The sequence below is a fragment of the Sceloporus occidentalis genome, unplaced genomic scaffold (assembly GCF_023333645.1).
Source record: "Sceloporus occidentalis isolate IW3139 unplaced genomic scaffold, rSceOcc1.0.p SCAF_169, whole genome shotgun sequence".
NCBI classification, from domain to species: domain Eukaryota; kingdom Metazoa; phylum Chordata; class Lepidosauria; order Squamata; family Phrynosomatidae; genus Sceloporus; species Sceloporus occidentalis.
In genome coordinates, this window is record NW_028317149.1 from 1,441,241 (window position 1) to 1,468,922 (window position 27,682).

At 40.8% G+C, this 27,682-nt stretch overlaps 1 protein-coding gene across 2 annotated transcripts; it reads right to left on the reverse strand.

Moving 5' to 3' along the window:
- Positions 1 to 17,987: 17,987 nt before the first annotated feature.
- Positions 17,988 to 26,868, reverse strand: LOC149279388 (fizzy-related protein homolog). 2 transcript variants are annotated; one of them, XM_089501249.1, is made up of 13 exons: positions 26,800 to 26,868; positions 25,483 to 25,608; positions 23,781 to 23,844; positions 22,896 to 23,023; positions 22,267 to 22,349; positions 21,997 to 22,180; positions 21,824 to 21,889; positions 21,206 to 21,308; positions 20,818 to 21,002; positions 20,461 to 20,694; positions 19,707 to 19,811; positions 19,384 to 19,476; positions 17,988 to 18,029 (listed from the first exon to the last, which is right to left on the reverse strand). In XM_089501249.1, exons 1-13 carry the CDS (start codon positions 26,866 to 26,868, stop codon positions 17,988 to 17,990), a joined length of 1,482 nt encoding a protein of 493 aa, XP_089357375.1. The 2 variants fall into 2 exon arrangements, with proteins under 2 accessions (XP_089357375.1, XP_089357377.1); XM_089501251.1 differs by lacking the exons at positions 21,997 to 22,180; positions 22,267 to 22,349.
- Positions 26,869 to 27,682: the final 814 nt, after the last annotated feature.

The window sequence follows — 27,682 nt, forward strand, 5'->3', positions numbered from 1 at the left end:
GTCCATGCAAATGAACTATGCGGCTGCAGCCCTTGGTCTGAAAGAGTACAGCCCCTCATATGTTGGACTGATTCCCTATAAAAAACAGAACCCACCAGGGTTGTCTATTAGCTCCATTGCTATACGCCTTCAGTATTGGACCTGAGTTCAGTGTTAGCTGACACAATAAGGCAATCTCTTTGGGGTAGAAATTAACTCTGACTCGTACAAAACATCTCTTTATGCGGACGATATACTTCTGTCCATGACGAACCTGTCTCTCCCTATTCCTGCACTTTTTATACTGATTGATCAATACGGATCAATCTCTAACTATAAAATCAATCTTGAGAAGACACAAGTAATTACGATTTAAGATGCAATAAATGAGCTTGGGTCTCTGTACAGATTAGATTGGAATGGCCAAACCATGGATTATTTAGGAATTAAAATTACAAAAGATTTACTCTCACACATTAATTATACCGTATTGGCCTGAATATAGGCCGCACTCCCCCCCCTTTAAGTCTTTAAAGTGGGGGTGCAGCCTATATTCAGGGTCTAGCACCTGACGCCCAGGACATGCAGTTCCGGGCACCGGGCAGGCAGCAGGGTTAGGATACAGATCCCCCGCAGCGGTGCAGGGGACCTGCATCCTACTCTCTGATACGCTCAGACAGCCTCCCCTGCCAGCACTTTCCACGGGGGGGGTGCCGGCACGGGAGGTTGTCTAAGCGCATCGTGCGGACGTTCACCCGCACGATAAGCTTTAACAATCTCCCTTGCCAGCACTTCCCACAGGAGGAGTGCCGGCACGGGAGGTTGTCTAAGCGCATCGTGCAGACATTCACCTGCTGCGGCGATGCCGGCACGTCTGCACAATGTGCTTTAACAATCTCCCTTGCCGGGAATTCCCACGAGGGGAGTCCCGGCAAGGGAGATTGTTAAAGCACATCGTGCATACGAGCCAGCAGCGGAGGTTGTTTACCCGCATCGCCTCAGCCAGTGAACGTCCACACGATGCGTTTTACCTCTGCCCCCAAGACTTACCAGAGCAGACTCCCGGGTGTCTTGCGGGGGATATCTACGCAATACGCGTATACAACTTCCGGTGCCGGCACATCCGCTGAGTGCCAGCACCGGAAGTTGTATATGCGTATTGCGTAGATGTCCCCCGCAAGACACCCGTGAGTCTGCTCTGGTAAGTCGGGGGGGGGGCAGAATCGCAACATATCTCGGGGGGGGCAGTGGCAGCATATCTCGGGGTGGGGACAGTGGCAGCATATCTCGTGGGGGGAGGACAGAGTGACAGCATATCTATTACAAAACTTTTTCTTTAAAAAAGCACCAAACTTTTAGGGTGCGGCCTATATCCGAGCCAATACGGTAATTTAAAAAATGTATTGGAAAAAAACAAAGCTTCAATTTCCGGATGGAAAAATCTTGAAATCTCATGGTTTGGACGCATAAATCTTTTTAGAACAATTAAAACAGTTCCAACAAATTATTGACCGATTTATTTGGCATAAAAAAAAAACAAGAATTGCTCATAACATATTAACTAAAAAATCCCATAGGGGGGGGGGCTATATCCTACCCAAATATTAACAATCTCCGTGAAGCAAGTAGTTGATACACTACTTAGTATGGGTTAAAAGTTCAAATAACCTTCCGAGGTATCTACAAATTGAGGAAGCAGAGATTAGAAAATGTGAACTATATTCTTTATTTCGGGTTGATCTATTTTGGTTTAAGGAAATAATTAATTTGAATTATAACAATCTATGATATCTCTCTCACCCTCTACTTCTATAGAGGTTATTCATTATTACATTAGGGATATTGATTTAACTAAATGGAAAAACTGTGGGATATCCTGCATTGAAAACATCTTAAATCAAGATGTACTTATGCCCTTTTCCCAGATTAGAATTGTTATACTGTACCAACCTATGAGTTATTTATTTACTTAAGGATCAATAACTATATTAATCAGGTAAAAATAGACAAAAATCCAGTTATAGAACATTGGTTGACTTTACACAAAAGACAAAAACAAATCTCGAGCTCAATTATACCGTTACAAGGGCTTCATATGGATGAGAAAGATTCACCGATTGTGAGGTGGGGAAGCGATCTGGGTATAGAGCTTGAGCTGGAACATTGGCGCCAAACTTTCATACTGACAAAAAGAAATGTCCATTCGATAAATTTGATAGAGCTTTATACTAAGATTATTTACCGATGCTATTTTGTCCCAAGCAGACTTAACAAAATTAGTTGTATAAACTCAGATAGGTGCTAGCGATGCTCTGCCCACACTGGAACATTCACCCACATATGGTGGGATTGCTCTCAATTATCTAATCTCAAAAATAATATCTTGCGACTACTCAGATGGCTCTTTCAATCTCAGGACCAATTGGATCCTCAGGTGTTCTTGTTCCATTTGGGACTAGAGAAATTTCAGTTAAAGCTGAAGATTCTAATTGTTCATATTTTTCTTAATGCAAAGATCTGTATGGCTAGGCACTGGAGAAATGAAGGTACATTCCGTTGGAAGACAGTTATTAAAGAAATACAATATCAATATACAATGGAAAGAGGTTATTTTCTTAAACTTAATAATATTGGTAAATTTGATAAAATTTGGCAACCATGTAAACTATTCCTAGAGGATTGTACAGAGGAAAATGACAACTATAGGTGATTTAAAACATAGGAAGGTTTCCGTCCGTTTTTGATCCTTTTGTCCCTGGATGATATAATTTAATTTAATATAATTTAATTTAATATTACATCAGAACGTCTAATCTGCCCTGATAGAATCCCTTAGTCCCTCCTCTAAGAGGAAGTTTGATGTATGGAAAAGAATGATAAAGGGATGTATGTATTTATGTATGTTGAAGGTTAATGTCAGTCACAATGTATAGTGAATTAGGCCTAAATTGCAACTGATAATTGTAACTTAGTATTGTAACTTATGTATCTTATAATTCTGTATCTTATTTATGCTTTAAAATATGGAAATGTATCTGCTCCGCACTGTGCAGGAGCTCTACTGTACTCCCTGTCTGCAGGACGTCTCACACATTCATCATTTTTGCTGCCCCGCGGTTTCCACCACATGATATATCACTGATCTGTTCTAGTTCTTTTTTTGTTACTGTTACTTTTATTTTTGCTTTCGTGAGCATTTGTTTTCCGCATCTCCATACAACACACGATGTCTATTCTACATTGTATTACATGTGTTCACGCATCAGTTGCGTTATTGTTGCTGGATATGTTTAGAAAAAATATAAAATCCGTCGTCAGTCTCGTCTCTGATGTATGCATAGATCTGCTGAGGGAGGTCATCTTTTTCATTATTTTTTCCTTTTTTCTTTTTGTTACCATTCATTATGCTGCTCATGTGATGACATTTCCGTCCTGCGTGACGGCTGTTATTTGCCATTTGTGACATGTGTCTCCCCATTTGTACCATCACTCTGATGAATAAAAACTTTTAAATTAAAAAATAAATAAATATGGAAATGTAAAGGATATGGCCTGTTGTGAATCCTTGAATTTATGAATAAAATCATTATAATTTTTTTTTCTCAGCAATGCCAAAATTTCCAAGATGGCACCAAACTGACAAGGAACTACAGTGGTCAAAGGAGGGTTCAAAGATTTGAAACTTAGGTAACAAAGGGGAATATTTGATATTAATTTTATATTGCTTTTGGTGACCACATAGAATGATTTAAAGTTATAAACACAGAGTTTGTCGCCTGCCCCGTAGAGTCGCAGTTTACGTGTTTGGCATGGATAAATACTTCATGTAACTAGGGTGTGCTTGGTCCAATGAAGGTGCCTTGCTTTCTGATTTTGTAATACAGATTTAAAAAGATTATGGTGTTTATGGAAAAGAGCAAGGTCACAGGAAGCACTAAAAAGCTATCGGGAAAAAAATAAAATATGTAAAAATCAGATAAAAGCAACAAAAGTGGAGACAGAAAGACTCATTGCCAAAGAGAGTAAGACAAACCCCAAAATGTTCTTTAACTATATAAATAGTAAAAAGGTTAAAAATGAAAGCGTTGGCCCCTTAAAAAGTAATGAGGGAGAAGTTATAGACAGGGATCAGGAAAAAGCTAATCTATTAAATATATTCTTCTCTGCTGTATTCACAGAGGAAAATGAAATGCCAGGTAATATACAGCAGGATGAGATAAATGCCCCAGTACATGTCGCCTGTCTAACCCAGGAAGAAGTGCAGTGCCGCCTAAAAAAAATCAAAATAGACAAATCACCAGGTCCAGATGGCATTCACCCCCGCGTTCTAAGGGAGTTAAGTAATGTAATAGACAGACCCCTATATCCCTAATATTCAAGGACTCTATAGTGACAGGGTCTGTTCCCCAGGACTGGCGCATAGCAAATGTTGTGCCAATATTCAAAAAGGGGACAAAAAGTAACCCGGGGAATTATAGGCCTGTTAGTTTAACTTCTGTTGTGTGTAAACTGTTTGAGGGTTTCCTAAGAGATGCTATTTTGGAGTATCTCAATGAAAATAAGTGTATGACTCCATATCAGCATGGGTTTACAAGGGATCGGTCCTGTCAAACTAACCTGATCAGCTTTTATGAGGAGGTGAGCTCAAGACTGGATCGGGGTGAATCGCTGGATGTCGTATATCTTGATTTTTCCAAAGCATTTGATACGGTGCCACATAAAAGGCTGGTACATAAAATGAGAATGCTTGGGCTGGGAGAGAATGTGTGTATGTGGGTAAGTAACTGGCTCAGTGATAGGAAACAGAGGGTGGTTATTAATGGTACATACTCTGAGTGGGTTACTGTTGCTAGTGGGGTACCACAGGGGTCAGTTTTGGGTCCTATTCTTTTTAATATATTTATTAATGACCTTGTAGAGGGATTGTATAGTAAAGTATCAATCTTTGCAGACGATACTAAGCTCTGTAACGTGGTTAACACAATAGAGGACAGTGCACGATTACAAATGGATCTGCATAGGTTGGAGGCTTGGGCTGGGATGTGGCAGATGAGGTTCAACACAGATAAATGTAAGGTTATGCACATGGGGAAGAAAAATCCAGGCTGGGAATATGTATTAAATGGGAAAACACTGGGGACGACTGACATGGAAAAGGACTTAGGAGTTTTAGTTAACAGTAAATTTACCTGTAGCGACCAGTGTCAGGCAGCTGCTGCTAAGGCAAATAAAATCATGGGGTGCATCAAAAGGGGCATAGATGCCCACTACAAGGAAATAATTCTACCACTGTACAAGTCACTAGTCAGACCACACATGGAATACTGTGTACAGTACTGGGCACCAGTGTACAAGAAAGATATAGTGGAGCTGGAGAGTGTTCAAAGACGGGCAACCAGAGTAATAAGGGGAATGGGAGGACTACAGTACCCAGAAAGATTATCAGAATTAGGGTTATTTAGTTTGGAAAAAAGACGGCTTAGGGGGGATTTAATAACTATGTATAAATATATAAGGGGACAGTACAGAGATCACTCCCAGGACCTATTTATACCCAGGACTGTATCTATAACAAGGGGACATCCTCTACGGTTGGAGGAAAGAAGGTTTCTACACCAGCACAGACGGGGGTTCTTTACAGTAAGAGCGGTGAGATTATGGAACTCTCTGCCAGAGGAAGTGGTTATGGCAAACTCAATAAAAGAGTTCAAAAGGAGCCTGGACGTGTTTCTTGAAAGCAATAATATTACAAGTTATGGATATTAGATTAATAGGGACAGAACGTTGATCCAGGGATTTATTCTGATTGCCATATTTGGAGTCGGGAAGGAATTTTCCCCCTGGTATGGGGCAATTGGCATCTGCTTCATAAGGGTTTTTTTGCCTTCCTCTGGATCAACACAGTAGGGACACAATATGTATATAGGTTGAACTTGATGGACTTTGGTCTTTTTTCAACCTTATGAACTATGTTACTATGTTACTATGTTACATTCTCCGAGGCCTCTTCATTGCTGATGGCAAGGGAGTTCGTCATCAGATCACAATGAATGGCCTTACTCTTGGGTGATCACTATATGAGATGAGCAGGGGATTTTTGCCAGCAAGTGCAGGGTGAATGTACATGTATACAAGACAATGGCTGTGTCACATATCTTATTAAACATTTACATGTTAAGTGGATTTGCATCCACACAAACTTCATTTTTAATGAATTCTGCCTAGTTCGTATACTCCTATGAACTCTGAAAACAGAGGGATCCCCTTCAAGACCGGGATGTACCTGGTACTTCCTGGTCAAAGGTCACCGGCAGACCGGGACGTACCAGGTACGTCATCGATGATGCGCGATCCAGCGTCGCTATGAACGTTGGGATCGCGAGGTACGGCTGCTACTGACCGCTGGGTGTCCCCAGCGATCCGTAGCAGCCACTCCCCCTCAATTTCGTGCACGGACCGCTTTGAAGTGAATCACGAGCACGGAATTTAAATATTTAAAAAAAAACGGGGGCCTTCAAGGGAAGACGCAGTTTGCCAACGTCGGTCCTGAAGGGGTTAATGACTTCATCTCTCTGTTACATGTGACCACTCTATGTAGGAGGGTACTGAATAAGTGATTGATAGATAGATGCAGCGAGAACAATTGTGGCAGGTGGAAAGACTCATTGATTATAGTGATTGATGGGTTCAACAGCCTGTGGGGTTTTTCTTTATTTTCTTTACTCTGGCCAATCTGCATTCAGTATATTCATATAAGCTTGCTGACACCATTTTAACTTGTCAGTGGCGGCGTTTACAGACTGATGAGTGTTGGCGTGTAAGCCAGTGACAGTTAGGTTAGAAGAGGCTGAGATTGCTCATATACAATATTATTTATTAAAGTTAATTACACAAGTGTTTTAGTGTTTTATTAAATACTGTTCTGTTCATGAGTAGAGTTTAGTTGATTAAGACAGTTGCCCATTTATGCTACCAGCCAAACCTCTAATTTGTGGACAGTTTTTTTTATTATCTTTCATATCGTATGTTGTTCTTCATTGATAAATAAATATTGGTGATAAAACCGAATTTTGTATTGGTCTTGTGTAGTTTAAGATAGTTGTCCATTAACGCTACCAGGCAAACCTCTAATTTGTGGACAGTTTTTTTTATTATCTTTCATATCATATGTTGTTCTTCATTGATAAATAAATATTCCAAAACATTTGGAAATGTCTGTGAAAAGGAGTGATTACAGTTTTTGTGGATTGGGCAGAGCTTGGGGCAGGCGTGCTTCCTGGTGACGCCTGTTATATCAGTCCAAAGTAGGCAGAAGCCTTCTTGCTTGAAGTCAGAAGTTGAACTACTATGAGTCATATGCAAAACCCGCAGCGGTATCAAGGTTACAACCAAGGACTCACAGAGGGGTCATATGCTGGTGACTTGGTGGGATCAAGAGCAAAGATCGCGTGCAAGCTATTTTATGGTGAAGCACAGACTAAAACCACCATTGCCAGTGTAACCACAACCACCCTTGGGGCTACCACTACCACCCTTGGTGCTATAACTACCGTAAGCAAAGATCGCCAGGCAGTGGCACTGTCAGATGATAGTAGCAGATCTATTTTTGTTACAGAAGATAGTGAAGAAGAAGAGGGAAGGTCTACTGTTGCAGCAAGAGTGGACCTTTCTCTTCCTCCCAGGAAGAAAAGGGTATGGCCATCTTCAATGACAATGCTGTCAATGACAACAATGACCTTGATTTAGATTATGAGCCAGACACATCTTATAATAATTTTTTTATTAAGTGTGTTGTTTCTTCCACTCTGCAGAAGCAGCAGCAAAGTACCTATGCCATGGGTTCCCTATATGCACTGGCAGCAGTACCACCATCACAACCAACACAAATACAATTATGGGGGGAGAAAAAAAAAGAAACACTACTACTACTTTGTCTGGTCCCATAGCAAAGTGTGGGAGTTTGCAGCTAGAGGCCCTTTATCCCTCCTACGGCTTCTCGTGTTTACTACCTTCAGCACGACTGTAGTGCCCTCCCTTTACCAGGGACAAGCTGTCCAAGGCAGCTGGATAACCATAACCTTCACCTCTGAGAGCACCACTACCGCATGCCTTTCTTTCACTGGCGGCACTCTGGTGGCTGCCCAAACATTTGGAAGACAGTACCACTTTAGCCGGTGTAGGTACATGGGGCGAAAGGAGAGGGGCAAAAAGGCAGCAGGGTTAGGATGGTTAGCGGATAGGATGCTTCCAACTCCATGCTCAGGGTATGGATGAGCAGAGCACATTAGCTCACATTTTGGTAGCTCTTAGGAAAATACTGGTGCAATGAGTTGGACCACAGACAGACAGAGCAGTAGAAATGGAAATGGTGGTGACTGATGGGCAGCAAACATGGTGAAAGTGGTTAGACTTGGAGACATTGTGGTTTAGGCGTTGTGCAGCACATATACTGCACCTGGTGGTGAGAGCAACTATTCCAACTGATGGGCAGCGTAGGCTTTGATTGTAAGATTGAAGGTAAGTCAGCAGCTGAGGGAGGAGCAGAAGGCGAGTTTACTCCACCACCATCTATATCATGACAGTCACCCGCTGGAACTCCACCCTGGACAAGATGTAGCGGATTCTAGATCAGCACCAGGCTCTTTACTCCATGTCCTCTGAGAAGAACATTGGTGTGCCCTTTCCATTCGGCAGAGGGAAAAAGCAATAATGGGGCAGATGGTGGCAGTCCTCAAGCCATTTAGGGATGTCACCAAGTACATAAGCCAGAGCATTGCCACTTTGGGCCAGGTCATCCTTTTACTTACCTATTTTAAACAACATATGCACTTCCTGGAACAAAATGAGGTCTTTCTAGGTGACAGATTACATGTATAGGTCGAGAAGTGATCAGAATGCTGATAGAATACATGCTGGCCACCCTCTGTGACTCAAGGTTAAATTGGCCCTTAAAAATAACTTTAAAGCTTGGAGAGACATGCTTGTCTGTAGGGTTCATGTTAAGCGAAGGAGAGATTCAGAGTTAGATATGAAAATTCCCAGCAACAGTGGCAGTAGTGCCAGCCACATCTCCAATTCTAATCCCCTGTACCCGCGCAGAGCAGCTACACTAGATCCACCGGAGCATCAACCATCTGGGCAGTGGCTTTTGATACTTTGGTGGCTACTAGTACCACTAGCGTCTCTGAAAGGGTCAAAGCCTACCTTGAGGAACAACCATTACCTCCTAGTACAGGCCCTCTAAGCTATTGGTACTAGAAAGCTGTTGTCTGGTCAGGCCTCTCTTTGGTGGCCCAGCAGTTGCTTTCATGCTCACCTACCACTGTTCAAAGTGAAAGTGTTTTCTCTGTGATAGGCAACATACTCAACCCACAAAGAACCCTGCTCTCTCCACACTTGGTAGAGCAGCTGGCTTTCTTGAAAGTATATCTTCTCAAATTTGGGTCCCCAGCACTCAATACTAAAATCGAGTGAGGTTCTACTGGCACTGCTCAGTCTCCTTCTTTACGCTCCCATCTGCCAGTGCCTGCCTGTCCAAGCCCAGTGCTCTACTACTGCTCCCCTTTCACCATCCTGACTCTGGGCGATCAATTATTTTAATTTGTGTAATATTTGGAAAATACCCACTCCCAGTGCCCTGCTACTAGTGCTGCTGCCATATCACCTTCCTTACTCTGAGGGATCAATTAATCAAACTCGTCCAATTTGTAGGGAAATTGAGTCCCATAGCATGCTGCTGGATGTGTGTATCCATAGGTGCAGGTCCTATACTTTTAAAGAGTTTGTCATTCCAATTTACTTTTTCAGTTTTTACTCAAGAAAACAGTGTATGTTGAAAATGGGTGGGTCAAAATGACTATGTAGAGTGCTTTAAGGAGGATATTTACGATAAAGGAACAGTTATGTTCCAAATAAATTTCGAAATGACTTTTAAGTTAATGTTGTTTTTCATAGATATATTTAGTTGATGCAAAAGCTGTGGAGATGATAGTTCCCCTTACACTGGTTTTGTGTAGTACATTTCCTATTTGAATCATCTGTTGGAAGCCAGTACTTAGCAAGCTGTCTTGGTGTTTGCTGTATATTTGTTTCACTTGTTGCTTTTATCACATTGATGATCATGTTGTTCTCTGCTATGCAAGATAAAATAGTTGTGAGACAGATGCAGACCTAAGAGAATAAATAAAAGAGGTATGGAGCATATATATAAAGTATTATATATTATTATTTATTGTTTTATATAGTGCCATCATATTCCATGCTATACAATGCATATGCATGTCACATATGTGCACTTTTTTCTTCTCTCTTTCATTATTCTTTCTTTCTCTCTCTTTCCTTCTTTCTTCCCTTAAACTTTTCCTCTCCCTCTTTCACATATGACAACTCCCTCCCTCATACCTACCACACTTCACTCCCATCACACATATCACACCTTAAGCTCATCATACCCAGCTATTACATATCACACTCCACTTCCATTAGACCCAGCCTTCACACCTAATTCACACACCAGACCTCATTCTTATGACACCAAGCCATCACACCTCACATTGAGGCAATGCTGGCCAGTGAACCAGATCACCCAATAGGTGGCAGAGAGGCTGCTGCCCTAGTCCTAGTTGGCCTAGGCTAGAATATGTCACTGGTGTGCAGAAACATACTATTGTAATTTTAAAAGGGGGGGCTTTAAATGTAATAACATATTCACTGAGGTAAACTCTGATGTGCCATTGTCATGTCACACAATGCAATACTTTCAATGCCTATTCACCTTGCATGCTGACACATCATGCCATTTAGTTTGACAAGTAATTTCTGGTTTCAAACTTGTGTCTGTTCACAACTGGAAAAAAAAGAAATCAGGTTTACATTTCTAGAAATGTTAGAAATTGTAATTTTTACATACAAGGCGTTTTTGTCCAGACCTATGCAGCCATGCTGACCTATGATGTATTATCCTTTCAATCATAATAGAAAATTATGTCTTATACAGTATTCTACATACATACCAAATTCTTTGCCAAGAATAGGACTGTCACTCCAACTGAAGGTGCCCCAGCGTGCAGCACTTTGTAGATACTGAGCTGGCATGGAGGGATCATACCAGGCGGTCTCCCGCAGGTGATGAGAATCAGCTGTAGGGATTACATAAACATATATGTATACCATTGCTGAATATCTTTTAACTCTCCTACCCTAATACCTCCTCCCCATTGTCTAACTTTGTTGGCTGTGGAAAGGGGTTTCCTGGCGGAAGGCAAATGTTAATTCCGCATTAATTGGAAAAGTGATAACCACTGTTATGAACCTGCCCAACATGAAAACTTTAGTTTACAATAGCTGGGGTGGTAAAGATTAACCACAACTAACCCAGTCTACAGGCATACCTGGGAACTCTCCGGGTTTGATCCGGAGATTGCCCGGTGAAGCACTGCTTCTCAAGTTCTCCGGGTCAAGACTCGAATCAAGGCTGGAGCAGGGTCTTGACACGCCCCGATCCCCGCCCATTTTCCCTTGATGCTTAACATCCTAGACTAGCTGAGAGTCATGGGAAATGTAGTCTCAACAGCTGGAGTATTAACTAACCTTAGCGGCAATGCGTGTTTAAAATAAACTACAAGCTGTCAGAGTGCGGAGTAGAAGACCAGCTTTAGCAAAAGGAAGCAAACAGACCAAACCACTCTGACAGAAAGGGTGTACAGAACCCAATAAAAGTTTTTTTTGCTGCACTCCCCTGACCACAAGGTGTATTATTCTGCTCTCTATGTCTAGTTAACCTACTCTAAACAGTCTAAAGTTTCTCTCTTCTCTGCTACTGTTCCAGTAGGCCACTTTAAATTCCAAGGGCCAGGAGGGGAATAAGGGTTTACTTCTAAACTGCAACTCGGCACAGGTTCAAAGTTTTGTTGTATCTCTCTCTCTGACAAAGGGTTATACACAATTATAACTAGGAATAAGGTCCAGCCATACAAAAGTGCATCTTATCAAATATGTTGAACCCCAAGCCTCTAGGATTTAAGTAAATCCTTGATTTGAACACAAGAATTTAGTAGGTTGCAACCATTTTGATTGAGCTACCAATGCTGATGCTAGGATATCTAGAAAACCTGCCTGGTTTATAGCTCTCAAGGCCTGGAGTTAGACATCCATGTGCTAGAACATTACATTGTTAAATAACTAATAAACTGTTAGCTTGCAGGAGCAGTGGGCATGTTTAGGGAGTGTCCGTTCAAAAACAATACCTTGCCGTTTTATATATATCGATAAATTAACCCAAAACATAGATCTAAGTATCTAATCGTTTATTTTTTTTTTTAGTGTTTTGTATATATCAATAAGTTTATGCTTTCCTTTCTTTATGCACTTGCCATAATAGCCTAGCAATCCATGCCCCCTCACCGTGTGGTAGAGTCTCTTGCACTCTCTGGCTGTGTTGTTGCTTCCACTTTTGGTAGGTCTCTCGATTCTTTTCTGTATTGAGCGTTTGTGCTTTAACATCTACCCCTATCGGTCCAGACCTGCAGCGGATTGCTTGCTGCAAAATGGGGTATGAGGAATATCCATGGAGAGACAAAGGCTCCATACTGTAAACAGATGAACCAAAAGAAATGTAATGAGAGAGTGTGGTGCAACTTGATCTCCGCTGACCGGCCCAGGGAGCTAAGAGCTCAATGAACAAAACCTGGTGTAAGCAGAGTAGTGGCACAATGGCACCCAATCTCCTGTATGGTAGCTCAACACTTACGCTTTTCTAGCATACATTCAACTGGCTGTTGCTACATCCTATTGAGTAGGATGGGAGGTCCACTGAGCACTTACAAGAAACATACTGAGGTTGTCTTATAGTAATACATTCACCCTCAAGGAGTCTGCTGCCTGTTCAGTCTACCAGAGAATAAATTCACAATCGGTTAGAGTGGCCTCCATATTGAAACTGACAAAGGCGGTTCAGTATGTCGGTGGGGTGCATGGCATTATATAAAGCAAAGTTATGACAGAAAAAACATTGGCATTTGAGAAGCAATTATTGATTTCATAATTTAAAGAAAATAGAGGGTAAAGTAATTATAAATCTTTATTTTGGTAAAAGGTAATATACAGACCTTTTAACTGAGTCCTCAGGGATAGTACGCAGTCTTAGAAAAAGCTTACAATTTAACTGGAAAAACCTATAGATTTTTATTTCAACTCAGGTTATTCATAAATACATAGTTTAAGTCAAAATGTACGGTAGTTCCCATGACATGATATAATTTTAAAAATAGAAAATTATGTATTTTTTTTCCAAATTATGCCCTATGTATACCAAACCAAACATTAAAAGTGCAGAACTTTTTTTAAAAACCTAGTCTGCTCTTGGTAAATGTATCCAATAGATGTGTTGGACATTCCAGTAGCTTGCACACAAAGCCCATTTAGGTGACTGATTGACTGATAGAACTGAACATGGGGTGGGATGGGGCAGAGGAGCTCCTTCTTCAGATTTGTACTGGACCCCAAGATTTCTGATGGCGGCGCTGTTTCTCGACTATATATACTTTATATACTCAACATCTGGTTCACCCGTATTTGAGGGTTTATATAAAATTACAGTTGGGGGTCATCTGTCAGAGTTACTGATACCTTGATGTTAGTAGAGAACAACCAAACCCCTTGAGTTGAAAATGAATAATGGGTGCTGTTAATTATCCTGTTGTCAGTGGTTTTACCTGTTGTTGGTAGCAGGGAATTCTGTCTCCAGTGTCCGGTATGGGATATAGCTGCTATCTTTAGGAATATCCATTGTGTCTGCTCAGGTCTCAGATAGGCAAAGACAAACTTATGGCTGTCACTGTTCCAGCTGACTGGACGGGTTTGTTAGTACTGCTTACCATAGCAACCACTAGGTTTGTCAAACACTATTAAGAATAGCAGGGAGGAGACGGAGGAGTCAACAATTCACTTATGCTGTGTAAATCTAGGCTAGACCTTTAAAGTAATAAATTAACATTGTATTGCACTCTAATTTTGACCTTTTTTATACAAAACAGAATTCCATCCTTTTGCTTTCCGGTGTTTCTACGAGAAGCTCTTCAGAGCACCCAAGCTCCATTTTTGGTAGGTTGACCAGATGTTGCTTTGTTCGTAGCACATGCTCTGGTTTCTGTTAGTCAGCGGAACAGACCCTGTTAAAGGGCATACTCCACTCCTGTTGTCATATTAAATATGTTTAACTGCATGCAATTTGATGCAAGCATTCTTTAGTTATTGTAGTTAGAAATGAGATGAGACCGCACCAGTCCAGGTCAGGAAAGCCCTTTCTAAACTATTTTGAACCAGCATGGGGAGATGGGAGAGTATCAAGGTCACGTTACGTCATGTGACCCTGTGGTGAAACCAAGGCAGCTCGCACAGTTTCAGTGTTAGAATGAATGTTTACACGTGTGTACATTGGGAGGGCAAGGGGCAAAGAAGGCACCGACAAATTGTTTAGGTGCAATGATGGTACAGACCAGCTGTTGAAATGGGGGCCCTGTGGCACTTTCCACACCAGGGCCTAGGAGAAGCAGGAACCTGGGTGGGAAAAGAGTTTCTTCGCACAATGTGAGAGCCCCACAGTCAGTTGGAACTTTTCCATTGTGTACTTAATGTAAAGATGTTTCTATGGCAATCTGCTAAACACTTAGACACTTTTAGCTATGAAACTCAGCAAGAAGTTGTTGCAGATGAGGACACCATACATTCCGTCTGAAGCAGGGTCAGGCTCACAAACGCTAGCGCAAGAATTTGTAACATAGAACAGTTTTTTTTTTTTAATGGGATACATTGGGAATAATCTCCCTGAGCAATTTACATGTTATATTCATCTGCTATTGGCCAGGGTCTGCTACATTAGTTTTACTTCGGGAATCCAGGTGGCAGGAAAACATCAAAAGGGTCTGTTTCCAGATGACATTTTACTTAGTCAATGAACCTCTATTTCGGCTCTCCAGAATGCTTGGAGGAATACAGCAAGGCGCCACTTCATAGAAATATTCTTCAATAAAAAATATCAGCATCTTTCTCCCATTATGGACAGGACCTTGAATTTTCTTGCTGTTATTTATTCTCCTTGGCTGTTTTGAGAGTTTAGGTTTGTAGTTGTCTTCTTAGGAGTGGGGGTTGACCTCATATGCCAAGGGTGTCCAACCTGTGGCCCTCCAGCTGCTGCAAGACTACATCTCCCATACTCCTCTGCCAGCCACTTAGCTGAAAGAGCATTATGGGAGATGTAGTCCTGCAGCAGCTGGCAGGCCGCAGGTTGGACACCCCTGTAAATATACCTTTGCACACCTTGAGGCACCCAGGTTCTGTATTGTGCCTCTAATATATAACTAGTAATATTTGTTTAATACTGGATTAATATTTCATATGCTAGAATATTTGTGTCAGATACCCAGCATTCATATAGGTATCCACTAGTTCATATTGTTAACGATGATTGTGTTTCTTTAAACCAGTTAAGTCCCTTTAAGACGTACCTGTACATCCTTAAAACTTGCACCAAAAAGCCCATTAGGATGTACAGGTACATCCCGATTGACTTTGTTGCAGCGGCAGGGACATCTCCCTGCTGCTTCGTGGGAGATCAGCCTGGAATCTCGCCCTCATTTCTGGCTTCCTGCTGAACGATCGTATGTAATGGTGTGCTCGCCGCAAGCACCACTATTGTTCAAGGAATTCCCGATCTTGTGATCTACTGCCACCCACTGGAAGTTCACTTGAGGACAGGAGAGCCTCAGCAGGGTCTAGACCCAGCTGGGCTCTCACATTGCTCCCCCAGACGGCTTATTGCAATTATTGTCTATGTAGCCCTGCTTGCTGATCAAATTTTTATCAGCAAACACACCTCCGGGTGGAGAAGGGGAAAACATTGACTGGAAGATCAGTGATGCCACCATGACAGCACTGGAATAAAAAATAAATGTATGAGATATCCCCAAAGGGACAAGCCATACTTAACTGATAACAGCAAAAAAAAAATAATTTCCCCCCCCCCAAAAAAAAAAAAAAATAATTCCACATAACACTTCCACTATAAGTACAAAAACCGGTATTGATCAGGAGATTGTGCTGCACATAAATTGGGCCATTGTTTATGTGTGGCGTTTACAAAATCTAAGCAAGATAATAAAAATCTGATTTTATTTTTCTATTGTAGTTTAGGTTTTTATTATGTTTTGTTTATTTATAGTATTTTAAAAGAAGGCCCTACTACTCCTGTACAAAATGATGTATACTTTGCGCAAGTTCACCAAATATGGAAAAGGGGAATATTGCTTTAACATATGGTAAAAATGACAAAAATAGGGTTTTCTGTCAATGATCTGCAGCTAAGCACATTGATGATAGTTTCCCTAATTCTAATTCTGTACCCCCCTTCATTACCAATAGTGTAAAAAAAAAAAAAAAAAAAAGGAATGAAAGCACTAGCTTATTACTAAACCAGGGAGTATTTTTGTCGGATTCTTCTAAAAAGGTTATACGACGTGTTGGAAGTAAAATTGGAACAATAACAGACCACTTTATTTGTGCTGGTTCCATGCTATACTTTTGTATTTCAGTTAAAAATGTATTAAAAATCAGATTAAACGTTATTGCGTATTTTGTAGGGTAACTGGTTGACAATCATAGCACTAACAAAATATGGAATGTAATACTGGTGACATGTTGACTCACAATGGATTACTTTAAAAGTTGTAGATGAATGTTTAAAAATATAGCGTTTAACAACTTTTAACATATCAAGAGTCATTTATTCTACGGAGCAATTAATTGATCAAGGAAAAATATCAGCTTTCCTACTACATCAGTGCCAAAATGATGCTTTAAAAGTGGGAAATGTACGGAACCTATTTGTGAAAACATAGTGTTGGCACACTTGCTACAACACACTTTCACAGTCAGCCTGCAGTCACACACTAGCACACAAATTGCAATAAATAATAATAATAAATAAATCACAATTTCAACAAGTGGCTTTTTTTTGTTCTTTAAAAACAAAGAGGCTGCAACCCTCCCCCTCCTGGGGATAAAAGTAAGAACCCATCTTGAAACATAGAGCACATTCTCATCAAATAAACCCCTTCACATCCAGTGGGTACAATGCCTCATAATTAGAGGGGGACATTTCAGTAACTAAAGGTTAAGTGCTTTCCTTGTACAAATTATCTTTTACCCCCTTTGGGTTCGCTTCCCATCCCCCTGCACACATGCATTCACATACAAAAAAACAAACAAAAAAAAAAAAAAAACACACTAAGGCTGTAAAATATACAAATGTAACACAGGGAGCAAGACCCAGTCATTACAAAGACTGATCTGGTAATTGACATTAAATTAAACATTAAAAATACAGAACATCTGTAAAATGAAAAATTGCACCAGCAGTAGTAAGCATAGACATCAAAACATTCATAAAATAAGCCCCCCCTCAAACAAAAACGCTCATTGCCCTCCCTGGGGGACTGTAATTTATTCGAAACAGGTAACATGTAGGGTGATCAGGCGGAAACCCGCACTGAATGGTATAGCCTTTAAAACCAGGAACCCTTCCTCATGCAAATGGCAACCTGTATAATAATAACAGGTACTGAAATGTCCGCGTGGTGGTGGCGGCGGTGGGGTGAATGCAGTTATATGCTACCTTTTCTCTTCTGACTGGTGGCGAGGGCTGCAACGGATCACATGTAGTTAAATTCCAAATGATAAGATATACATCAGCATTTATATACACACTTACATACAGATCTATATAACAAAGAGGGGGGCTCCACCATTATCCATCCCATGGCACCTAATCGAGAATGGTCCATTCTCATCCAATTTTTTTCCCCAGAATATAATATGCAAATATTGTCACTGAATGCCTCCCAATTGAGTAAAGTTTTTGTTAGAATCCCTGTACGGTCCGGAGGCCTTTGTCTTGGTTGAAGGCAGGTTATCGTTGATGGGGATAATTCAGGGAGGTTCAGACCAAAGTCGGTTTATCGGATTCGAGTGAAGAGATTAAGAACAGAGACAGACTCCTACAAAGGAATAAAAAGGAAGGTTAGTAACATAGTAACATAGTTCATAAGGTTGAAAAAAGACCAAAGTCCATCAAGTTCAACCTATATACATATTGTGTCCCTACTGTGTTGATCCAGAGGAAGGCAAAAAACCCTTATGAAGCAGATGCCAATTGCCCCATACCAGGGGGAAAATTCCTTCCCGACTCCAAATATGGCAATCAGAATAAATCCCTGGATCAACGTTCTGTCCCTATTAATCTAATATCCATAACTTGTAATATTATTGCTTTCAAGAAACACGTCCAGGCTCCTTTTGAACTCTTTTATTGAGTTTGCCATAACCACTTCCTCTGGCAGAGAGTTCCATAATCTCACCGCTCTTACTGTAAAGAACCCCCGTCTGTGCTGGTGTAGAAACCTTCTTTCCTCCAGCCGTAGAGGATGTCCCCTTGTTATAGATACAGTCCTGGGTATAAATAGGTCCTGGGAGTGATCTCTGTACTGTCCCCTTATATATTTATACATAGTTATTAAGTCCCCCCTAAGCCGTCTTTTTTCCAAACTAAATAACCCCAATTCTGATAATCTTTCTGGGTACTGTAGTCCTCCCATTCCCCTTATTACTCTGGTTGCCCGTCTTTGAACCCTCTCCAGCTCCACTATATCTTTCTTGTACACTGGTGCCCAGTACTGTACACAGTATTCCATGTGTGGTCTGACTAGTGACTTGTACAGGGGTAGAATTATTTCCTTGTCGTGGGCATCTATGCCCCTTTTGATGCACCCCATGATTTTATTTGCCTTAGCAGCAGCTGCCTGACACTGGTCGCTACAGGTAAATTTACTGTTAACTAAAACTCCTAAGTCCTTTTCCATGTCAGTCGTCCCCAGTGTTTTCCCATTTAATACATATTCCCAGCCTGGATTTTTCTTCCCCATGTGCATAACCTTACATTTATCTGTGTTGAACCTCATCTGCCACATCCCAGCCCAAGCCTCCAACCTATGCAGATCCATTTGTAATCGTGCGCTGTCCTCTATTGTGTTAACCACGTTACAGAGCTTAGTATCGTCTAGTAGTGCGATGGATATCATCAGCAAAAGGAAGCCAGATCGATAAATGACATAGGTTATACATTAATTCCTATTTTTATGATCCACCAGTCACATATCCCCATCAGCAAGGGGCATCACTGAGCCAACAGCAGAAGCAAGCCAATGTTAATTGCTCTGCAAAAAAGATGATCTGTAGCCTTTTAGTTTAGCAAGTAACCAAAAAAGGAAAATAGATGAAAACATGCACTTCTTCCCCAAAGCGAATACAGGCTAAACCACTATTTATACATAGACTTCCCTAAAATCTACTAACCTTCGTAGAGCGAGTTTTGCTAAAAACATTCCAGAATCGTAGAGTTTCATCTCCAGCTCCAGTAACAATGGCTTCACCATCGGGGGACATGGCCTACGGAAAGAAGAAGAAACCAGTGAGCACCGCTAAAAAGAATCTGTTCTGTACAACGAGTAACGTTTCACAATACAGATAAAAACTAGCCAATGAGACCCTGTTAATTGCCACCTTGTGATCTTGGCGCAACAAAGACTTGAAGATTTTACACTGGTACCTAGTTCATTGCTACCTCGTCGGGCATGTACAGCCAGATGAGTGCATGCGAGGAAATAATACACACTAACCAGGTACAGGACTCTGTAGGAATGTCCAGTCAGTTTTGCCACCTGTGTGAGGGATGGATACTTCCACACTAGGATTTGGTTCTGAGAGTAACCGTGAGTGCTTACCTGTTGAGAAGAGACAGATGGAGAAAATACCGTTAAAGGGAGAATGCATAATTCTTCAGTACTCATTTTGTCAAAGGCATTGAATTTTCTCTTTGTATTCATGTTAACTACACAAGTCAAAAACACTCAAATACAACACACCAGAGAGCTATGTTCCTCTGTTATATTTAGTTTATATACAAATACCTCTCGCTATACATTATTGCTAACCAAGTACGTAAAGCCTACCAAATCACAGATTACCTCTGCTCACACATTACAAATATTCACAACTGTTGTGTGAGGTCACCAACACTAAGTTTTATGTCTAGGCTTTTTATAGCGTTGATATTTTCTTTTATACAAAATGAATTGGTTCATTCTTTTGGAAAACTGGGTCTAAAATGTTAGAAAGGAGCATTCCTGTTGTAGCCAAGGATGGTATGTACAGTGTGGAAACACAAAGTGTCCACAAGAAAAATATATAATGGATTCAGGGACTGAGCAGAGGGAACAAACTGAAATGCCACTTCTATGATCAAAACCATATAAGCTATAAGACTATTAAAAAAAAAAGTTAATCTAACAGGTAACTACCCTGCCAATGAGTTGGTAGGCACTCCTTTACAGTGACCATAGGTACTGTACACCCAGACACTAAACAACTCACCAGCTCGTTGGCATGTTTGGACCAGGCTAAGTTGCAGACCTGGGAGCCAGTGTCTATACACTGGAGGGGTTGGCCAGTGAGTGTATTCCAGAAGCGGATGCAGCGGTCAGCAGTGCCCCCACCAGAGGCAAGCAGACCATGCTGATGAGGGGACCAAGCAATGGCCTTCACTGCAGCTAGATGTTCTGTATACTGTTGCACAGGACTCAGACTAGAGTGATTCCAAACCAGAAGCTACAGCAAAGAAAAAAATACAGTTTAGATAAACGAATACAATACCACCAGGTTATTCTTACACAAAATGATTATTTAATGGTCAATGTCTCCCATGAATCCACAAATATCAGAAATCTATACCTTGTTATCATTGCCTCCAGATGCCAGGAGCTGGTGGTCTGTAGACCATTTAAGACCACACACCTCCTGCCTGTGACCTTGTAACCGCCTTTCAGATTGGACAGGTGGCGTTCGAATGTCTCTTTGCAAGATCATCCTATCTCGGCTCCCAGAGGAGAGCTGATCTGCGTTCCATGCCAGTGCCCCTACAAGAGAAAGCAAGCGGATACAGACTTAGACTTATAAAAATATCTCTGGAATTCTAAGAAAGCAGCGCGCACTTTTAAAGCTACAAGGTGATTCTATGACCAAAGTGCTCTGCTTGCTAAACAAAAAGCATAAAGTGTTTAATAACTGCAGAGTCCTGCACCATCTATTAAAAGAAAAAAGGCACGCAAGTCTTCCTTACCCACGCGAGCAGTATGTCCCTCGAGCGTGGACAGCTTTTTCCCAGCAGATGCATCCCAGATCTGAACAAAGCCTTTGTGCGTGCCCACAGCCACTAAATTTCCCTATGTATAGGAACAAAACATACCATTAAACCAATACATGCAGACACTTCTTTGAGTGAAAAAAAGTCTAATATCTCCCCAATTGTTCTTATAAATTATTTATTTTATCTATGTAGATAAAGTATCACAAATTAAAGTTATTCATGAGAAGACAGAATATTGAAATTCTTGCTTTAACACGACAATAGAGCAAAAATTATTCCGACATACATATTTTAGATACTTTTTCTTTGCAGTTTTTGGTGGGGGGTGGGTCTTCCTTCACTTTTTTTTTTTTTAATCACCCAAACTCTATTACTATCACTAGAAAGTAATCTGTTGAGGATTGTCTGTATATTAGTCAAGTAAATACTGGAAAAAGTTTATGAGCTACTCTATAACCAGTTATGGACTAAGCACAAATTAATTAAAATTGACAGCTTCACTATGAACATGCTATCTCACTACTTTCAACTTATTCCATCATTAAGATTTTCACAAATACGGACATAAAAGAACCCTTCAAAAACACTTACCCGCTCAGACCAGCCGACTGAGGTCACAGAATCACCTTCCACAGAAAGGTCACAGAGTCTGGTCACCTGGTGAAACAGAACACATTAACTCTTACATGCACAATATGTATATGCCCCTGCATAGTTACTTGTACTAAAGCAAAATGCTAGGCACGCATGTGCATGCTACCCACCTGGCTTGTGCATGCGCTCCATAAATATACACAGGTACCCAGGCCAACACTGAGTACATTGAGCGATGACCAGTCCACCAAGTTCAGGTAAAAGTCATCCTGCAACTCAGGGGCATCCAAAACTTTAAAAGGGATCTTTGAAATCTTACGAGTTGGCTTTCGTGGAGATCGTAAGAGCTTCTGGCTAAAAAAAAGGCAAGAAATCAGACCTGTTAATGAAAGAAAGACCCAAGGAATGGAAAACAAAAAGGTACATTCAATCCTCCTTACCTTTTGTTACTCACTGGTGACAAAGAGTATGGAGACACCTCATTACCATCATCGGGGCTTGATCTCTTCGAACTTAGAGAATACTGGAAGGAAGGGGGAAAAAATAGTATAATTAAAAAATAGTATAACTAAAAATGTATTCATAGTACTAACTATGAATACATTTTTTTTTTTTTTTTTTTAAGGCATCTGTTTAAAAAGCCTTGCCTACCGCTTGGACACCCAGCAAAACAACATGAAAGTTCTATGGGAAAGTTCAGCAGGAGAAGGATCTCATTATTTCTGCTATAATGATCTGACTCGTTGTGGTGTTTATCAATAAGACGGCAACTAAAATCAAAAGAAACCTAGAACGTTTTTGAAATTCACTGCAGAACTTTTCATTTTGATGGGAGATGCCGAAATACTTTAATAGACTAGCCTAGATTTCCAGCAATAACACCTCCACCACCATTAGCTACGTAGAAGCCAAGAAAACGTCCTTTGATGTCACAGCAGCCCAATGCTGTATACAACTACAATACCGCTTCACAAAACATGGACTTGATGTCATTTGTCTCATGCGTATAAATTGTGTCAGACATCCATTATCTGCAGAATGCAGTAAAACTTTGTTAGAAAAAAAATACCGTAAACAGGCTCTTTTTCTCCGGTGTGGAAGGTTGCAAGCGTCGATCCTCGGTCTGGGGGTCCTGCACCTTCTCAATCCCAGCCCCCAACAGTTCGTTTTTAAGTAGCGCAGAGTACGCCAAGCCATCTGAAAACGATAAGAAAGGGATAAGTCACATTGAGAATCACAGAAAAAAAAAAAAAAGCCATTTTAAATATTTTAAAAAGGTTACAAAGGCACAACATAAAAAGACATTTTTGTCCTGTGGCTTATGGGTTGGGTGAAAGTGGATCTGAGCAAACATAGACCCATTGCTACACAATGTTACGATTTCTCACTGGCTGGCCAGGTCATCCGCCCCCCACCAAAAAAAAAAAAAAAAAAAAAAAAGAAATCTTAATATATCATCTTGCTTTTATGCTTAGTTGATGGATATCAAGCTTTCTTTTCATGACTGGCTTGTTTTATTGTATTAAATAATCAAATTGTCGCATTTATAAGCCCGATCGCCCAGTAGTTTCCAGGTAGAGCTTTAAAAGTTGCAACAAACGAAATGGCCCAATCAGCAAGGGCCAGCGATCTTCATATGACTACTATATTAAGAGAGCGCTCTCAGTGAGGCATAACAGTGTGATCATTCAGCTGTTTGGAGTTATTTCTGGGTTTTGTTTTTTTTTAATCTAGAATATTTTAACCAAACAGCTGAGAATCTAAAACGACAGGTGTGATTGAGCCACGGCCACATGCATTTACAAAAAATCCTTGTTAAACGCAGACCTCAGGAACACGAAGGCAGTTCTAATTCACTGACAGATGGTAAGCAGCAAGTTGGCCGTTACTGCTTTAAGAAGAATAAAAATGAAACCAGTGCCACAACTTATTAACATGGGAAGAATGCGCTCACCTTTCCCACTGTCTGATGTAGCATCTTTCGCCTTACGGTTTTGACTAGGAGATTTTTCATTTTCCTGAAGGCAGAAGAGAATAGCCCATTAATAAACAGCAATAGCCAGTTAAAAACTGTAAGATTAGGTTTCTAGTGGTTTTTATTTGTCAGAGTAGGCAGGTAAAAATGGCATATTTCTTGTAGCAGTCTACATATATTAAGGGTAACCAACACATGGCTTTTTTCAAACTACAACGCTATCCACAGCCAACACATCAATCCCCCACCCCCAGGTCTGTAATACTTAAAGCAGAATGACAGTGGGGTCTATCCACTAAAGGGCAGTCCTGTATTTAAAAATCACTGGTATTTCTTTAAAGCTGATCGACATGCATTATGTAGGGCCAGCATGGCAATTCTTGCAGGATATTAACCGGCCGTGGTCCTTTATGATCCATGGTGAATTCACCATGCTTTAAACAAACCCTAAGCTAAGAAAACGAGCAAAAGAACTCGATATTTTGTTGGTACGGTGTGGGTGAAGAGCTTTTAAAAATCGATTTTCAAGAGACCCTATGCAAATTTCATAACATCATACTATTAAACATGTCACACATTGCCCTTCATTCCATAAACAAAGTTTCATTCATTCACACTACTGGCAGGCATGCACAAAACTCTGCACACAGACTTTGAAGGCTCCAGTGCTTCTTCCTCTAGGGACAAGGTTCAGGATTATACGTTATGAAGTGTCAAGTCCAGTGAGCTTCTGCTGCAGGAAGAGTTTGGCTGTCCTTGCATAACGTGTATTTAAATTCATAAGATTTCTTCAAACTCTTTTCACACAATGAATCATGCATTATGCAGGGCAAGTTAAACTCTTCAAGGTAGATAAACATGCAAGTGTTGGCCCTTTATGATGAATAGCGCAGAACAAACCTCAATGGTTTAAGAGATTACACTGATTTAACTATGCATTATAGAGGGCCAACCAAGCTCTTTCTGCATCAGACATTTAGAATCTACAGGGAAACCAAGGAGTTGAAGCCACAACTTTCCCACAAACTCTACCAGCTCGCCCATGAGCAAATAAACCCCTCTGACTAATAAAAGCCTTAAGAGAAATTAACTTCATTAGTGCTACCATGAAGCCAAGGAAAGACGCCCAAAATATCACGATTGACAGCAATGCCAGCCTCAATGTCTGGTGATAAAGAAACTGGTTGGAACAAAACGAGATAAAACAGTTTATGTCAATGCTAAACTCTATCACCATACACAGCGCTGTATTTTTTACGCTCAAGAAGAACTTCCCCTTTAAGGACAAACTGGGCTTTCAAAGAGTACATTTTAAACTAAAATACACTTTTGTACAGGAACCCTCTAAAACCACTGATCTAAAACTTCCTTGTCCTCCCAACAAAGCGAAGGTGGTCACTCAGTCTAATCTGAACTTCTGCAAGGATACTCATGAAATCGGCAGCCAGGTTAGAAGTAGGAGAGCCGAAACCCTAACAAAGGCTTGCAGAGCCGATACACAAGGTGACTTGGCCACTATGAGACACAGATCAGCCCAACTGCAAAGTTGGCTACCGAAGACATACACAAGTAAAAAGCATGATAATATCATTATAGAAGTATGGGCATTTCGGAATCACACAAGCACACAATAGTAATTACATACACCTATGGCACAGCATTTCAACCTGTAGTCACTTACATTTATCCTATGGAAATTAATACTCCAGTTGGCTCCAGCTCTTGATGGAATAAATCTATCCCCATGTTTACTGGGGGAAGACATTGGAGAGTTTGATGGGGTTAGTGTTCTCCTCATCTCGGACACCTGTATGAGGCAGAAAGAACAACTGTAAGTAGTTGATCCAAGCAAAGTAGACGCCAGAAAAACAAGACTGCATGATTAACATATACTTTTCTAAAAATATGCACAGTAGCTAGAAATGCAGTGGTATGCCTCGTTAGTAAATAACAAATCTCAAAATTATTTGGCTAAATTTGCACGTCAACATCATCTGTGCATTGGCTATAAAAAAAGGAGCCTCAACTAATCAATAGTAAACATTGTACTAAAGTTAATACTTAGTGAAAGCACTCACATTTACAGTTATATAGAAAGAAAATTCAATAAAATATTTTGTGTGCAACACTAAACAGGTGAAAGGTTAAAGCCCGTTAGATCAGGGCAATTGACAGTCACCTATTCAGAAAAACAAGCACATAACATTTTGACAATTTTGGTCTAAACCATTAAAAAATGGAAAAAGCGAGGTCAAACATTAGTGCGCACGCACGCACACACACACACACACACACACACACACACACAAAGTGGCAATGTAGAAAAAAACAAAACAAAAAAAAAAAAAGACATCCAGCTACTAAACAAAACATAAAACATACAAAAAAGCAGCTGTTAGTCAATCGCTCCATAGTATTTACCACCGATTTGAAGTTGTGGATGGCACTAAGCGGTGCACAATTGCGTCTCTTCATTGTAAACCTTGCAGTATAGGCAGGTGCGTGCGTGTATGCGCGTGTGAAGCGTTGTGCAGTGCTCTGTGGCATAACCCAGTGATATAAAGGTTTTGAGTAGGGGCTGGTCAGAATAACAAAGGAGGGGTGGGAATCTAAATTGTTAACCCTGTACCTACAGGCCAAATGGCAGAAGTGCATTCAGCTGTGTGCTAAAGGAGGGAGAAAATTAAAAAAGGAGGGAACGGGGGAGGGGAAAAGACTCCTAAAATAAAAGAAGCAGCTGTTTCTTTAAATCCAGAGAACGATTGGCCAACAACCACGCCAACAGCCGGGTACATTATATCCGGAAACATACAGCGATCCAGTATAAGGTAAATATCTGCCGCAGGTATGGTGCACAAAAAACTTCACCAAATACGGTCCCCTGATCATTCGATAATCCCCTCCATACAGAAGGCTGCCATTGTTAACGATGGCATCCGACACCATATCATTTCAAAACGGATATATAATAAATGCATATGACAAGTGTTGCACCTACACATGGCATGGTGTTTTCATTCTGGAGGTTGATTTGCCGCAGGAGGCGTCTCTCATAATCCTGGTCCATTGTAGATGGATGATGGAGGAGGAGGGGGGAGGGAAAAGTGAGGACCACCAGTCACAGACCCTCTGGGCAAACACCCAGCTGGTGCCCACTGCAGAGAACTAGAAAAAGCGGTATATGTTAAAAAATAAATAAATATCATGCAGGGTTTAAAAGTGATATATAGCTACAGAGGGGGGGGAAAGGAAACAGATCTGCGGATACGGCTGAAGCAGAATGAACCCGGTTTAAAATGCAGCAGTTTATGACAGATGTCACTCAAGCACATACCCCACGTTTCATGCTTACAATATAGCTACCCCCCTGTATTCAGCTTCATAATTAATTTACAATCAGTAAAAAGATCCATACAACAGCGTGCATCTGTCACCCTCCAGAAGCCATTCATTCCATAGGCCCTGTGATCATTTACAGACACATTATATATATATATATATATATATATATATATATATATATAATTCAGTGTCTCTAGAAATGGCCTGATATGTTTCCCCATTAGCTTTTCCTGGTAACATGCAGGATCTTGCTGTCATTTTATATTTTAATTATAAACCGGGCAACTGACAGCTCCGTCCCACGAAACCACTCTGTCAGCCTCTCCCCCCATAAAACGCCATCAACTGAACTGTCAGGGGTGGGGGGGGCACGATTATCGATGGCTCCTTTCCTTCTTCGTAAATGGAGAGATGGCAGTTTGTCGCAAGATGACTGAGTCAGTGATACAGTCGATTAATCTGTCTCTTGCATGAAAGCTGATCTGACGTTTAAGTGGCATTTTGGGAAGATGGCGACACGAAACAGGGGTTTCGATTTT

Bases quoted from the DNA above. Each gene is read 5' to 3' on its own strand.
- LOC149279388 (XM_089501249.1), bottom strand. From the start codon at position 26,868: ATGGACCAGGATTATGAGAGACGCCTCCTGCGGCAAATCAACCTCCAG. The intron at 23,024-23,780 runs GTGAGCGCATTC...TATCGTTTTCAG, and splicing joins TACATCAGACAGTGGGAAAG to ATGGCTTGGCGTACTCTGCG. The intron at 22,181-22,266 runs GTAAGGAGGATT...CCTTTTTTTTAG, and splicing joins TCACCAGTGAGTAACAAAAG to CCAGAAGCTCTTACGATCTC.